Below are 14,454 nucleotides of genomic sequence, written 5' to 3'. Positions count from 1 at the left end.
CCTACTTACAGGTCAACGGCAGCCAAAAAAGAAACCAAAATAAAGGCATCGATGATGTCCAACCACCAAAAGATGCAGCAGAGGATGAAGAAATGGGAGGCAAATCACGTCTTGTGGTTTTGCTGCTGCCATTGTTCCTTTTGTTACAGTTTCACCGCAACGTTGGCCAGCAGCTAAAGTGTTTGTTTAGATTAAATTACCGTAGAAATTCAGATGTTTCTTGCGTTTGTTCTACGTAACATGGAAATGTGGTGAAGAAAAAAATGAAAGGAAGGGAAGGTTGTGCAGTTTGCCAGTCTGAAACTGTAGTAATTTGTACCCAACGTGCAGCTTCTTCTCCAAATGGCATTGTCCAGCTCAAGGATCAGAAGTACATGTTCTTGTTTTTTTACCCGCAAATGGTTAGTAAGCCATTACAGGGAAAGACTGGGACAAAGAACATGGCAACAATGTGAGTGTGTTGGCAGAATGCTTCATGCTGCAAACTTACAAGTTAGAAACTCAAATAGAAATACTTCACACACAACAGAACTTACAAGTCGGAAATGAAAACAGAAACACGTCACAGAAGAGAACTCGGAAAGTATAGTCAGCACACAACTAGCTAGGTATCTTACGTAGTTGTTTCGATACGCAAACACGTGAACAAGCAAACAACTGGCAAAACATAAATACATGAATACATGCAATTGGGTTAAGGTTAGACTAAGGAAAACGCTAACTAAGGTTTTTTTCAGACAACATGTAAACACTGCTGACCACACTGATATGATGTGACAAACTCAATGAGCTGCAGCAGCCCTTCATTCACTTAAGAGAGATTTTTTTTAGTAACATAATACAGTAACATGGTACAGATAAATGCAGAACCTAATCGAACATAGTGTATAAACAAAATGAGTGTATAAACTCATGATCACTTCGGCAACATAAGGAAGAGCTATGTAATAGATATCATATTCCTGATTATATCTCAGAGAAATACCAGCAACACAAAATAAATCTTTGGAGCGTTCTGATACTCTAATCTGTTGGGGTGGGGGAGTCAGTGTTGTAACTGACTATCTCTAATAACAAAATGGACTACTAACACAACCCTTCCAGCTTATCTATTCAGAACAGAGCTATATCAATGAGAGCTTTAGGCATGGTTAGATAGGCACAAACTGGTAATATCAACACCACCATGATATTTAATATATGGATCATCTGGTTGTCATTTATGCTGAGGGAGGGGTAGAGAAGGTGAGCAGTTCGTTAGGAAGAATTAATAATGTCTTGAACACATAAATAACTAGCATTATCAAAAGATATTTTTGTCCTCTAAAACATATATATTTACAATTGTCGAAATTGTTACTATATGACCCTTTGTAAAGCAATCAATGTACACAATTATAATAGCCTAGCGGTCCCTTGCTCCACTGATGAGTTGGCATGTGTATTTGTCATTTGAACTGCGCCACCATTTGCCTCGTCAATTGGCTCTGTAGTAATTTTATTTGGGTTTCTTGTGCGCCTCCGAGCCTTTTCAGCCCAGTTGACAAGGCCTTCAGTCACATTGTCATCAAATATAGTCTTCTTGAAAGAAGTACCCATCTACACAAAACGATGAGACAAAATCAGAATAAAACGATCGATAAGAAATATTTTTCTTACCATGTCAATAAAAACCTTTACAATGGTATCTATTTGTGAAAGCAAGCTTTGTGTTGCTCAAGAATGGCTACTTATAGGTAAATTTCAAGACAAAAGAAGCATTAAATCCCAACAAAACTACAATTTTATCAAGTTTATGAATTGAACTCACATGAGAGACGATAGCGTATAGTGGTAGGGTGCTGTAACCACAAAGGAGTTGGCAGATTACGCTGAAAGAAGGAAAAGTGATGAGTATGTTCTCAAGATTTCTCAACACAGTATTGCTATTATTGTGATTTCTATGTACCTTATGACAATTCGAGTAATAACATATGCTGGTTTCCCCATGATGCATGATTTAAAACCGTATGTCACCTGCAAGGTTGATAAATGCCAGAGTTAGTTCTACTTTCGTTCATTAGATTCCAATTTGGAACTAGCAAATCCTAAACTTATAATCTGTTTGAAGGTTATGACACTCTCTAATACTTCAAGTAAATTTGGTCGAGTACAACTAGATTATTTATTGTTCTTACCAAGAGCCAGAAGAAAAATGCAATTTCAAATGCATTTTGAAACAGGACGACGTGGATCAACAGAAGGACTAATTTAGGCCGGTGGAACCAGAAGAAGTCATCTGAAGGGGCAACTACTAAATCTCCTCGAATAGCTGTATGCTTCTGGGCAACCTCATAAGCCAATTCCGTAATGATGTGCTCCATCTTACTTCCTACCACAAGTAGCATCTGCCAAAAACAAATACATAAGTTGATGTCATAACCCTGCCCCTTTATTGGATCATCCGTAGTTTGAAAGGTCGTTGTGGAAGTTATATGAAGGCATATAATTATTATTTAGTCCTTAAAACAAGCACACATGCAGCGGAAGTTCCTTTTATGTATTTTTCTATAGATAGTAAATCATGTTTACTTACAATGAATGGAACCAAGGTTATCCAAATGTAGACATACCACCCTGCAATGTCGATAAACAAGAGTGGAGTTATTTTTCACATAAAAATATTGTCTAGTGAATGTAACCAAATAAAATTTTATAAAAATATTTTGCGAGAGTTTAACTCAATAAGAGTTATGTAAGTACTTATGGCCTTTAGTGATACATACCTTGAACATTCAATAGTAGGAATATCATCAGCATGGCCCAAAGGTACCAACTACATAAGCATAACATGGAGATCAATTCGATATTTTTCTCTATTGGTAATTGATATAGACATTGCAAATGATTTAGAAAAAAAGTAGGTCACATATTTTGTAACAATGGCATTGAACATTTACCTGATACCGACAACCTTCTTAAAATCAAACTCCAAAGCTCTAATCATGTAACTATAAAAGTTGAATTTTGGTGTCCCCTTACAGTGTTTCTGTGAAAAAGGAACGAAGCTTATATATAAATTTCTTCGATTCCACTAGCAGTATTTACTAGAAAATGTAGGTTGGTTACCATGATGAAACCAAGTCTCATTGTTGTGTAGTCCTCATCAGTGACTGATCCATAGAATTGTTTGAAGAAGGAGCGCTAAAAAGATGATGAGTTGTCTTATACCCCAATTCCAAAGTAAATAACAAATGCATTTTGTTTCGATACTTAAGACATAAGAAAAAAAACATACCATCCAACCAAATATCCTCGACCGTTTTCTATGACCTTTAAAGTGGTCTTGAATAAATTTGAATTCTTGAACATGCTTGATCATTTTAGGTGCTGCAAGTTAGGACCCAACATTCATAAGCAGAATATAACACAACTTTATATTGAACAAAACTTGTGAAGTCATCGTTAGCTAAACTAGGGAAGTGTTTGCAACATACCACCACCATCATTTTCTTGGATCTTGGCCTCCCAATGTCGCCAATTTCTTGTCTGAACAACAATTAACATGGTAATTAGGACAATCATGATACACTAATTACGCGTTACTAACAAACCTCTAGTTGGACTTTTAGTTAGTACTATGTACCTGTGCAATTCCTAGAAGGACTGTAATAGCACTGAGAACGAAATGAGTGACTGCCAACACGAAGATAAATATGTGTAACTGATGAATAGCTTCAGATGAAAGTAGTGGAACTTTGCCCTGCATATGTCAAATGGCGTCAAATGAATCACTGGATAAGAATATCGTGGAACGGGTCAAATAGTTAAAGTAGTAACAATATACCAGAGTTTTCGATCGACAAAGACGAGAGAAAAAAAAAAGGAAAAGCATAGTATCATAGACAAAATCAAGCACCAATTCAGTTGTACCTTCTTGAGGCAGTATTCGTCGGAGGAGGCTCCTCCAGCCAGGAGGCGCCTCGCCCCACCCATCACGCCGGTGAACACGGCGCCGCCGAGGTGGTCCGTCTTGTGCGGCGGCGGCTTGCAGGGCAGCAGGTGGTGCATGGTGCCCGGGCTGACGCAGAGCTTCCCCATGGGGCCCTGGAACACGGTGAGCAGCAGCGAGATGAACCCCAGCAGCATCAGCTCCTCCTTCACCTTGAGCAGGGCCTCGTACAGCGGCTTCTTGCGGCTCCTCATCAGCCTCTGCATGGAAACGCGCGTGCCCAGAAGCTGTTCAGCTGATGGTCGCTTGGACTCGATGTGTGTCTCTCTCTCATGGTGGGGGCACGCAAGCACGTACCTTGCCTAGGCGGTGGAGCAAGCGCTCGAAGAGCAAGGAGATGATGACTATGACGGAGCAGACCGACGCCACGATCCATGTCGGCGTGAACTCGAGCGGCTTGGCTTTCCCTCCTCCGCCAGCCATGGCGTCCCAAACTGGTCAAGAACACCTTGTCGTAAGAATGGAGTGACAGGCAAGACCTGTTCTTGATCAATTTATAGATAGAGACTGATTTACTTACATGGTCATATTTGACTTGGCACGATCAGAGCAATCATATTCCAAGCTGCACACCAGAAAACAAGAAACAACCTGTTACCTTCCTGAATACTAGTGCTATTATTCCACTGACATGTCCCATGTGATCAATTACAATTATATTTATAGAGTGCTCTTCTATTTCGTTTCTTCATCACATTACAATTTTCGGTCTACCACACTACTATTAACGAACTGGAAACTCATTAAAAACTAGTTAGTCTGGGTTGTTTTGTATGATGTTTTTTTAGAAAGGAGGCACAAAACGGAAAAAGGGGATACATGCCAACAGGCCGGTTTCGTATGATGTTCCCAACTGTCTAATCGGATTTGATAATTTTGATTGAATTTAGTCTTTGTTGTTGGTTAATTTGTTGCCGAAATTCAGTTTTTGTAGTGTGGCTTTTGGTAACTTTGCTGTCTACAATGAGTCACTTTCCGTTGCCGCTAAACAAGGAAGAGGTCATATATCCGAAATTTTCAAATTTATAGTCGTAACTCTAGTTTTTCTTTCTTAAAAATAGTTTTAAAGGAACTCAAGACCTAGCCCAGGTGCTCCCTCTCACTTTCGTCACACAAGCAGGTCGGAGGTCTTGGAAGTTTCAGCACAAAAAAAATGGTGTGTGTGTGTGTGTGTGTTTTTTTTGCGAGGAACACAAAAAAATGGTGTTGATTAGCTTCTTCTTTTGTTGACCGGGTAGGGTAGTGGTATTATTTTAGCTTCTCTAAAGGCACCATTGGAGTATCTAGCTTTTCACAAAAGAAGAAACATTTCAATCTGCGACGCGGCGTCTACAAAATCAAAGTCGCCGCAGGACGCGGCGGTCAATCGTTGGGGGTGGAAGTCTGAAGCCTTTGGTTTTCAAATGCACATGCGTCCAGTCCTGTCCTGTGGGCAAGGTGCAGGTCCTGACCTAGCTAGTGCAGTCTATTGACTCGGCTGTGATTTAGACAACAAAGCCCCACGAAGATATATTTTAGATGTATGAAGTATGAACACATATGTAAGCGTATAACATTGTGGTCATTATGTGCACGAATATGCTACTAATTTGTTCAAGATTACACAAAGTGCAAAATAATTTGCATTAAATATCTATATTTGCTTCAGGGGAAGTGTTTAATTTATTAGGCAGTTTGCTGAGGGATGGGCCTGAGCGCAAACCACCTGATCCGAGAAAAACGAATTGGCCCCGTGGCATGGTGGTGCAGGTGCTGGCACACCAGCAAGGCGCGTCGTGTCAACCCCCCCCCCCCCCCCCCCCCACCCCACAATCGACGAGATAGAGGTGTGACATGGGTGCATCAATCCATGCAGTGGACAGGGGTTTATCCAAATGGTCTATTTATTCATTGATAGTTGTCAGCGTTAATTTAGATGTGTGCATTCTTTTGTTTTTGCAGGGGGGCATTCTACGATCGTCGGCAATTATAGAACAGATGTATAATTAATTACCAACAAAATGTGTTATGACGTGTGGATGTGGCCTATGAAAAAAACTCCAAAAATTCTGAAGCAAGATTTAGTTCCATGTTGCTAAGGGAAGAAGGTGGACATCAATATACAAAGTGAACCTCCAGCCATGCAATATAGGAGTATTTCTGTAGGCACATGACGTGATAGAGACTTTGCCTAAGTAGCTGCAAAGACTTGTAATCTCTTGATGAGAGCAATTAATGTTGTCCAAGTCAGCTTTTGTTTTCTATCAGCTTAACAGACTTAACCAATAGTAGGCTGCTAATGTGTGAACACAAAGACCGGTAAGCATCCTGGTTCCACACACTGACACACCGAATCAAGTAGCTACTCCTTCTACACCCTTGGAGGGAATAAGATTTATGGGTAGCGCGTCAAGCTAACCTCTACACGGCAGGCAATAAAGTCTCTTCACCGTGATGAACATGGGTGCAACTAGCACCAAACCGGCAATGTGACTGTTCGATGACACCAGTAAACCCTTGGTGAGTTATAAGAGAGAAGTAGTAGTGCAATGTCCATAATGTTTCATAACATGATTCGCCTGCTCTTAGAACTAATATTTTTCATCATTAGTGTACTATGGATGATACTCCCTAATCGATAAATATTGCCTCTATTTTCAACCATAAAATAACTAGACTGGCCGGACTAACTTGGTCGTGTAGCTTCAACTAAGGAAGTGGTTTATCTACCAAACCGTGTGCTTTGAAAATTTGAGATGAATTGGTCATACCATGCATGCACCTAGCTAGATTTCTATATGGGTGAGGGTGTCCTAGAACTAATTATAAGGAAGAAGAGTAGTTGGTCGTCGAATGCAATGAGATACCTGGTGAGGGTGCATCTGGTGCATGCAGCTACATATGATCATTAATCGCCCGTTTGTCCTAGTTGCACATGAGGTATATGATTGGCTGACAGCAACGAATAAGACCATTTCGAAAGGCAGCTACACAAATGATTGTAAGTGCCTTGAGTGCACATTTCGCGGATGGTTAGCTGACGACTATATGTTGTGCGTGTGCATATTAGCCATCAAAAGACGACTAGAGGACAGCGAGTCTAATCAAGTCAACCGAACTCTCTACCCGCTTCTCTGGACATGAGGATATGGCTTCGTGGAAGATACCAACCAGCCAGCCGACCGAACGGACATGAGGACATGGCAAATCCATCCCTCCGCTGGGTCAGTCATGACGTGATGATCATAGTGCAAATCTGAGGCAGGATGGTGATTAATTGCGACACTGAGTCACGTACTGATATGCCAACTTACGTGTGCATCCTTCGAGCAGAGGTGCATATAGATCACACTCACACATCTCACATGTTTGTCCCATAATCAAAACATGTTTACGGAAATGTACAGTGATTGACAAGGCATGTTAACAAAATCGCGGAAGCAACAAGATCGATTAGCACAAAACTGATTCAACCCAGAGAAAACCCTTTTTTTTTTGCGAGGGCAGAGAAAACCCTTTACATGTGCAACATTACACATCCGTACCTTGGGCCATGTTGACACCCGCCATAGCGAGTTTTCTCGCCTCTCTTCCTCCTTTACCTTTAGCGATCTCTTGATGGCTAGAGAACTCTTCCTTCTTTACCTTTAGCGGTCGTTTGATGACTTGAGAACACGGGAAACTCTCATGTGTGTTCTTATTCCCGTCACTTTTCCATACCATAAGGTGTAGCATGCTTTATCTATTTATGTACACGCATAAGCATGCACTAAGCATTGTCGAATGAAACTTCAAAGTCTTAAACGGCAGCGCTTACTCAAGGTAATTAAGCTGCACTAAGTGGGTGCCATTTATGCATGAAACGTACAATGTGTTTCATGCCAATTAAGATCCATTCACTAGGACATGGATGGTAACTCTTATTTTTCATGCGTTGCTCATGTGGTAACTCCACACATACATCTAATAAATGCATTACTTTAATTATAACACACAAATGCCTATACAAGGGAGAGGAGAGGGAATTCAAACCCACTAATTCTTAATCCATTAGTAAAGCAACCATCACACTAAGACCCTTAATACTCCATTAGTCTAACCCATTCTCTCGACGTGGCCGGCCACAAAATGTATTGGGTGGTAGTCCTTTAGTTAGCAGATCCGCTATGTTCAAATCTATATGTTTTGCTCCTTTCGAGTACTTATCATTCTTTGAGAAGAAGACTGCAGCGGAAATATCACAATAAATCCTAAATGGCCTTTCAAGATTATCAATAATTTGAAGGCATGACATAAAATTCCACAGCCACAGTGATTCAATAGTGGCCTCAAATGATGCCAATCTGTGTAACCAATCACCTCAAGATGGCCTGATCACTTTTATGTGAGCATGTGATCCTTGATCCATTGCAAATACCTGAGAAACTTTTTCGGAGCCTTCCAATGATCTATTCAAGTATTACTTTGATACCGACCAAGCATTCCAATAGCAAAGCTGATAGCTGATATTATTCATGCGGTCTATGGCTCCCATCATACATGAAACTATATATAGAAAGAGTACTTTTGTTACCTGTAATATTATTCATGAACTTAGGAGCTCGAATGTCGAGGCTCACAAGCTTGTGAAGCATCTTATCCCTGGGGGTTCGCCGCCATGTTTGGTTAGGTCAGGTCAGCCCAATGGACTTGATTTCATCCCTCTAAACCTTGTGACGTTTGAATAAAAAGCTTCTGAGTTTGTCTAAAACAAAAAACAAAAAAAAAATGATGAGTTCAATAAATGCATTGATGCCTGGGTAAGCAGGCTTCTCTGTGAGTGTCAGAGGTTGGTTATTTGTACATGCAGATCGTCTGAAACCTGCAGGAAGTTATTTGTACATGCAGATCATCTGAAACCTGCGAGATTTTCTCTGAATGGCTTCTGTGAGTTTCTGCCATTCCAACGCACAAAGGTACAGACCAGGGCTGCCCACGGCCACATGCTCTCGATGTCAAGCTTTCTAAGCCGGGGTGAAGGTGGGTGGCTGCTTTCATCGCATTCAACTAAGTTTGTGCCACGCATCATCAGGCACAAGGTGATGCCGTGCCATCGACAGGTTCAGTCTGACGGAACTGAAGACGGTATGGCGTTTGCCTTGAGCCCCATATCTGAACTTATGATTTGTATATCTCTGTGTTTTGGTAGCCGTCCATTTGCAGCTAACGAAACTTGACCACCGGCGGTACCTATCACCTACGGATCCATTTGTCTTGCGCGTTGGTTTTCTTCATCTGCTAATGCTGCTCATAATCACCCCACAATTTAAAAAAAAAATCATGATTAGTACTAGTTCACTTCTTTCTCCATTCCATAAGAGACGAGATGAGATGTTGAGCGCACTACATCGCACCCCTGTGCTGCTGAACTGAAGATTGGTCTGAGCTCAAGCCTAGTGCCAGTGGTGTCTTGGCTGCTGTGCTGCTTCAATGCTCGTAAGTAACTGCAAATTCCATTCCTTTAATCTGCTGCCATGACAGCGAACGCTGCCGCCGCTACTAGTGGCGTTGGCCGTGGTCTGAGGCTGAACTACTACTCTGGGAGATGACCTAGGGCAGAGGAGGTCGTCGAGGAGCAGGTGAGGAGCAGGTGAGGGCAACACAGCTGTGTCATGGCTCAGGGCCCTCTTCTCTTCCATGACTGCACTCTAAGCCGGGATGTCAGGGCCCTCTTCTCTTCCATGACTGCACCGTCCCGTCAAGTCCTGCGACACGTTGCTGCTCCTCGAGACCGACGCGGCCAGAGGCCTCGTCTCCGAGCAGTCCTCGCTGAGGCAACTTCAAGTCCGTTGATTAAGGGCCTACTTACAGGTCAACGGCAGCCAAAAAAGAAACCAAAATAAAGGCATCGATGATGTCCAACCACCAAAAGATGCAGCAGAGGATGAAGAAATGGGAGGCAAATCACGTCTTGTGGTTTTGCTGCTGCCATTGTTCCTTTTGTTACAGTTTCACCGCAACGTTGGCCAGCAGCTAAAGTGTTTGTTTAGATTAAATTACCGTAGAAATTCAGATGTTTCTTGCGTTTGTTCTACGTAACATGGAAATGTGGTGAAGAAAAAAATGAAAGGAAGGGAAGGTTGTGCAGTTTGCCAGTCTGAAACTGTAGTAATTTGTACCCAACGTGCAGCTTCTTCTCCAAATGGCATTGTCCAGCTCAAGGATCAGAAGTACATGTTCTTGTTTTTTTACCCGCAAATGGTTAGTAAGCCATTACAGGGAAAGACTGGGACAAAGAACATGGCAACAATGTGAGTGTGTTGGCAGAATGCTTCACGCTGCAAACTTACAAGTTAGAAACTCAAATAGAAATACTTCACACACAACAGAACTTACAAGTCGGAAATGAAAACAGAAACACGTCACAGAAGAGAACTCGGAAAGTATAGTCAGCACACAACTAGCTAGGTATCTTACGTAGTTGTTTCGATACGCAAACACGTGAACAAGCAAACAACTGGCAAAACATAAATACATGAATACATGCAATTGGGTTAAGGTTAGACTAAGGAAAACGCTAACTAAGGTTTTTTTCAGACAACATGTAAACACTGCTGACCACACTGATATGATGTGACAAACTCAATGAGCTGCAGCAGCCCTTCATTCACTTAAGAGAGATTTTTTTTAGTAACATAATACAGTAACATGGTACAGATAAATGCAGAACCTAATCGAACATAGTGTATAAACAAAATGAGTGTATAAACTCATGATCACTTCGGCAACATAAGGAAGAGCTATGTAATAGATATCATATTCCTGATTATATCTCAGAGAAATACCAGCAACACTAAATAAATCTTTGGAGCGTTCTGATACTCTAATCTGTTGGGGTGGGGGAGTCAGTGTTGTAACTGACTATCTCTAATAACAAAATGGACTACTAACACAACCCTTCCAGCTTATCTATTCAGAACAGAGCTATATCAATGAGAGCTTTAGGCATGGTTAGATAGGCACAAACTGGTAATATCAACACCACCATGATATTTAATATATGGATCATCTGGTTGTCATTTATGCACAACACATAACAGGAGAGGAATTTTGCCTTATCATCACCATCATCTTTGGCATATGTGTTATTTACATCACTGGATAATAACAGCTGAATGGACAATAGTGCATTGGTGGCTTGGTGCATGCTATCCACGTTGGCATCTAGATATTTTTTCATATAAAAAGCTATATAGTCCAAACCTCCCAAATTATATTCAGATATGTTCTAACCTGCTGAGCCATTTAAGCACATCACCACATCAAACCAGATAGTCACCCATTGTATCGTGCACCAGCAATTCCAATGCCTAGAAACATAAAACATGCAATTAGTAAAAGTTCCAAGGAAAAGACAAATGGATATGAGAAGGCAACACTGAATCTGTTGAATAGATGAATCGAGAAATATAAGAAACAGAACTCACTTGTAGTTATGTTTTATAGCTCACAATTGATGCTGGCAACAGTAAACAAAACCACACATGTTGCGTTTTGAAAGGAACATTCTTGAAAGCAGTATACATAGCTACCTTATAATTAAGAAGTTAGCTTTAAAAGAAGAAAATAAGACATGGTCTAGACTTTATATTATGTAAACTCATTCCTCATCATGTAAGAAGACAAAATAAAACATGCCAAAACGCATAAACACTACCAACAGAAGTGACCTTGGGTATTCAGATTTAAATAAATGAAGCCTGGTTAGAGAAAACAACTTCAGGGGAAAAGGTGTTAATCATTTGACATTTGCTTTTACACTAACACCCACTTGATATTTGATTTGTTATCTCCCAAGGATAAAGACAACTACATCGAATGATGACACAAAAAGGCTATAAGCTTGTATATCTAACGAACGAACAGTGAAGAGTGATACACCTAAGAGTTCAGCTAGGAAAGAGACAGTCATTAACTTAGTTTTAAGTCAGTGAACACTTACGAATTGCAACGAAGGTATTCGAGCAACCATGTACAAGACATAATCATATTAAGTTACTCCTACAATGTAAGGACTAAGGATGAACAATCACCTGGCATATAGAAACTGTTGAAGGAATTACAAAGGGTAGCGTGATGGGTTTCCCAGAGTTTTCTCGATTGCATCGACTTAAGTTGAACCATGTAGACAGTGCCATCCAGATATAAAAATATTTCATTGGCATCCTCGGCGTATCCCCGTATCAGTGCCACCCGGCCCCTTCTTGCTACCTCAATCGGAGGAGGGAGCCCAAGAATATCGTGCATTTCGGTGGTCTTCCGTAGCACCCATGTGCCAACACCATGGCAATTAACCTTCCTCTGCCACACTTGAAAGTTATGGTAACGGTGAGACAATATGGCGAGACCAAGAGTACCATCCTCGGCCTGGATGATCTGACAGTTGCAGGGAAAACTCATCCTGGGAGGGGCCTCAATCACATTGAGGCTGTGTCTATCCAAATCAAACTGAAGTATGCCATCGTCTTCCGCATGATTTAACAGCCAGTAAAGAACATTACCAACAAGGGTGCTCTGAGAACCACTGCACTGCAGCAAGTCGAACCTGAATATGGAGCCTCTGTTGTGATGGGATCGCCCCATGTGTTGGTCTCGGAGGAGTAGACCCGCGCGAGGGCATGATATTCATGGATGCGCATGAACACCAACACCACCTTGAAGTGGCTGGAGTGGCAGCCGCCGTGCACGTGTCCCTGGCCGCGGTCAGCGCAGAGTACCGCCCCGTTGACGTCGTCCGTTGTGAACTCCGGCGGAACGGCCGCGCGGCGCTCCTCGCCCGTGATGGGATCGCACATAAGGACCTCCGCACGCTCCCGGTCGAATACGAGGACGCGGCCGTGGCGGCAGCCGAGTAACTGTGGCCCCAGGTAGGGGTGGTCGTCGGGGAGTCGCAGGTCGAAGCGCTGGGGAGGGACGCGGTCGGGAGGGGCCAGTACGGGGGCGAACACGATGCCGTCATCGCGGTGCTGGAAGACGCCGAGGAGGGGCGGCTCCCCGTGGTGGGCGCGCAGCGGGCGGTGAATTTGGGGTCGACGGCGACGCATCGCCACCGCTTGCAGACGGCGGAGACGCGGGGGAGTGAGGAGGGCAACGACGGGAGACGGATGAGGATCTCGGCCAGGAGATCGTCGTCTTCGAGCAGTGGCGGGGGCGGCGGCGGCGAGCTGTGGCGGCGGCGGCTGGGGGTCATTGGCGCCTGGCTCCCGCTCTCGCTCTCGCTCTTTTTTTTTTTTTTTTGAGGTGTGCTCTCGCTCTTGCTCGTGGGGAGCGTTTTTTCTGGATGGATACGACGGAGGAGAGTGGTTGGATACGACGGCCCACTTTGGGAATTCGCTGGGCTGGGCTGCTGTGTCGTTCACTGGCTCCAACCATTATGAGAAATTTAAATATCCCCTAAAAACGAGCAATTTGAATATTTACCACCTTGTGGATTGTCGTTGCTAAACTGCCACTTACATAATTACCTGAAGATGGGAGACTTCTACAGTGGCAAATTATTTGTACTTGTAAATTTGATGTGAGTATTGTTACAAGTGAATTTCACTTCAATATTTTCAAAATTTGACGGATTGAACGGGCCTTGAAGGATGAAAGCACCCCCAGCCTGTATGTTTTCTGCAGATATTTTGTCAGAATATAAGCTGCTGTGTGAGACAGAACAAGTAGTATTGCGCAGCGTGCTTTGTGTGGGTTGTTCCAGAACAGAAGTTGGTTTCAATCAGAATGTCTGCTGTGAGGTGCATACTCTGTAGGCGAGCTTCTCGGTGGTGCAGGCGAGGGACTGGAGGCTGCACCAAGACGCGGGCCGGGTGTCCTCCGGGGTGTTCCTCGGGGACACGGGCCATTCCGGCACCTGCCTCTCTCTCTCTCTCTCGCTCGTGGGGCTTTGAGGACTGGAGTGTTATTTCCTGGAACCGCTTCTTCTTCTCATGCACAGGGAAAAGAAAGGCAGCAGGACGAAATATACCATGTGTCACGTTTTTGTGACAGAATGTGGTTGTTTCGAACAGGATAGATCACACGTAGAGAGTAAATGGCCCGGCCCACTTACCAGTAGAAAGATCTTTTCAGAAAAAAATCCTATGTGTTGCGTTTTTCGTTTTCTTTTTCAAGAAATTCAAATGTTTGTTTGAAATTTTTAAAATGTTTGTGACTCCAGAAAAAAATCAAATCCTTTTTCAAAAAAATCGAAATGATAAATCCTGAACGTTCGGTATTTAACCATGGCAAATGAACGTTTCCGATGGCAATTCTCGTGATGCAAGGATGACAAGTTCGTTGACACGCACGGCAATTTTCTGGCAAAAAATAGACCAAAGCACGAACTTGCCATGCTTATCAACTAAAGTTGTCATCCTCGCATCACTAAACTTGTCCCAAAACATTCGATTTGCCATGATGAAATCCTGAGCGTTCGGGAGTTATCGAATTCCAAAAAAAATCCT

The 14,454-nt window shown here is 42.6% G+C and overlaps 1 protein-coding gene and 1 pseudogene across 1 annotated transcript; both read right to left on the bottom strand.

Annotated features, from left to right (window-relative positions):
- Positions 1–1,237: 1,237 nt before the first annotated feature.
- Positions 1,238–4,469, bottom strand: LOC147983609 (MLO-like protein 1). The gene is made up of 13 exons (XM_087543038.1): positions 4,289–4,469; positions 3,913–4,191; positions 3,626–3,742; positions 3,477–3,528; positions 3,278–3,369; positions 3,109–3,183; positions 2,940–3,028; positions 2,766–2,815; positions 2,576–2,616; positions 2,178–2,387; positions 1,949–2,016; positions 1,811–1,871; positions 1,238–1,599 (listed from the first exon to the last, which is right to left on the bottom strand). Exons 1-13 carry the CDS (start codon positions 4,412–4,414, stop codon positions 1,396–1,398), a joined length of 1,464 nt encoding a protein of 487 aa, XP_087399164.1. The 5' UTR covers positions 4,415–4,469; the 3' UTR covers positions 1,238–1,395.
- A 6,796-nt stretch (positions 4,470–11,265) lies between these two features.
- Positions 11,266–13,255, bottom strand: LOC147983608 (uncharacterized; annotated as a pseudogene).
- Positions 13,256–14,454: the final 1,199 nt, after the last annotated feature.

The sequence above is a fragment of the Triticum urartu genome, chromosome 2A (assembly GCF_056163025.1).
Source record: "Triticum urartu cultivar PI428250 chromosome 2A, HENAU_Tu73, whole genome shotgun sequence".
Classification (NCBI taxonomy): Eukaryota; Viridiplantae; Streptophyta; class Magnoliopsida; order Poales; family Poaceae; genus Triticum; species Triticum urartu.
This window is presented reverse-complemented; position numbering and strand designations above follow the sequence as displayed.

Excerpts from the sequence above, each read along its gene's own strand:
- LOC147983609 (XM_087543038.1), bottom strand. The coding sequence starts at position 4,414 with ATGGCTGGCGGAGGAGGGAAAGCCAAGCCGCTCGAGTTCACGCCGACA. Across the intron at positions 3,029-3,108 it reads TGAGACTTGGTTTCATCATG|AAACACTGTAAGGGGACACC; the intron begins GTAACCAACCTA and ends CCTTTTTCACAG. Across the intron at positions 2,388-2,575 it reads TAACCTTGGTTCCATTCATT|ATGCTACTTGTGGTAGGAAG; the intron begins GTAAGTAAACAT and ends TGTTTTTGGCAG.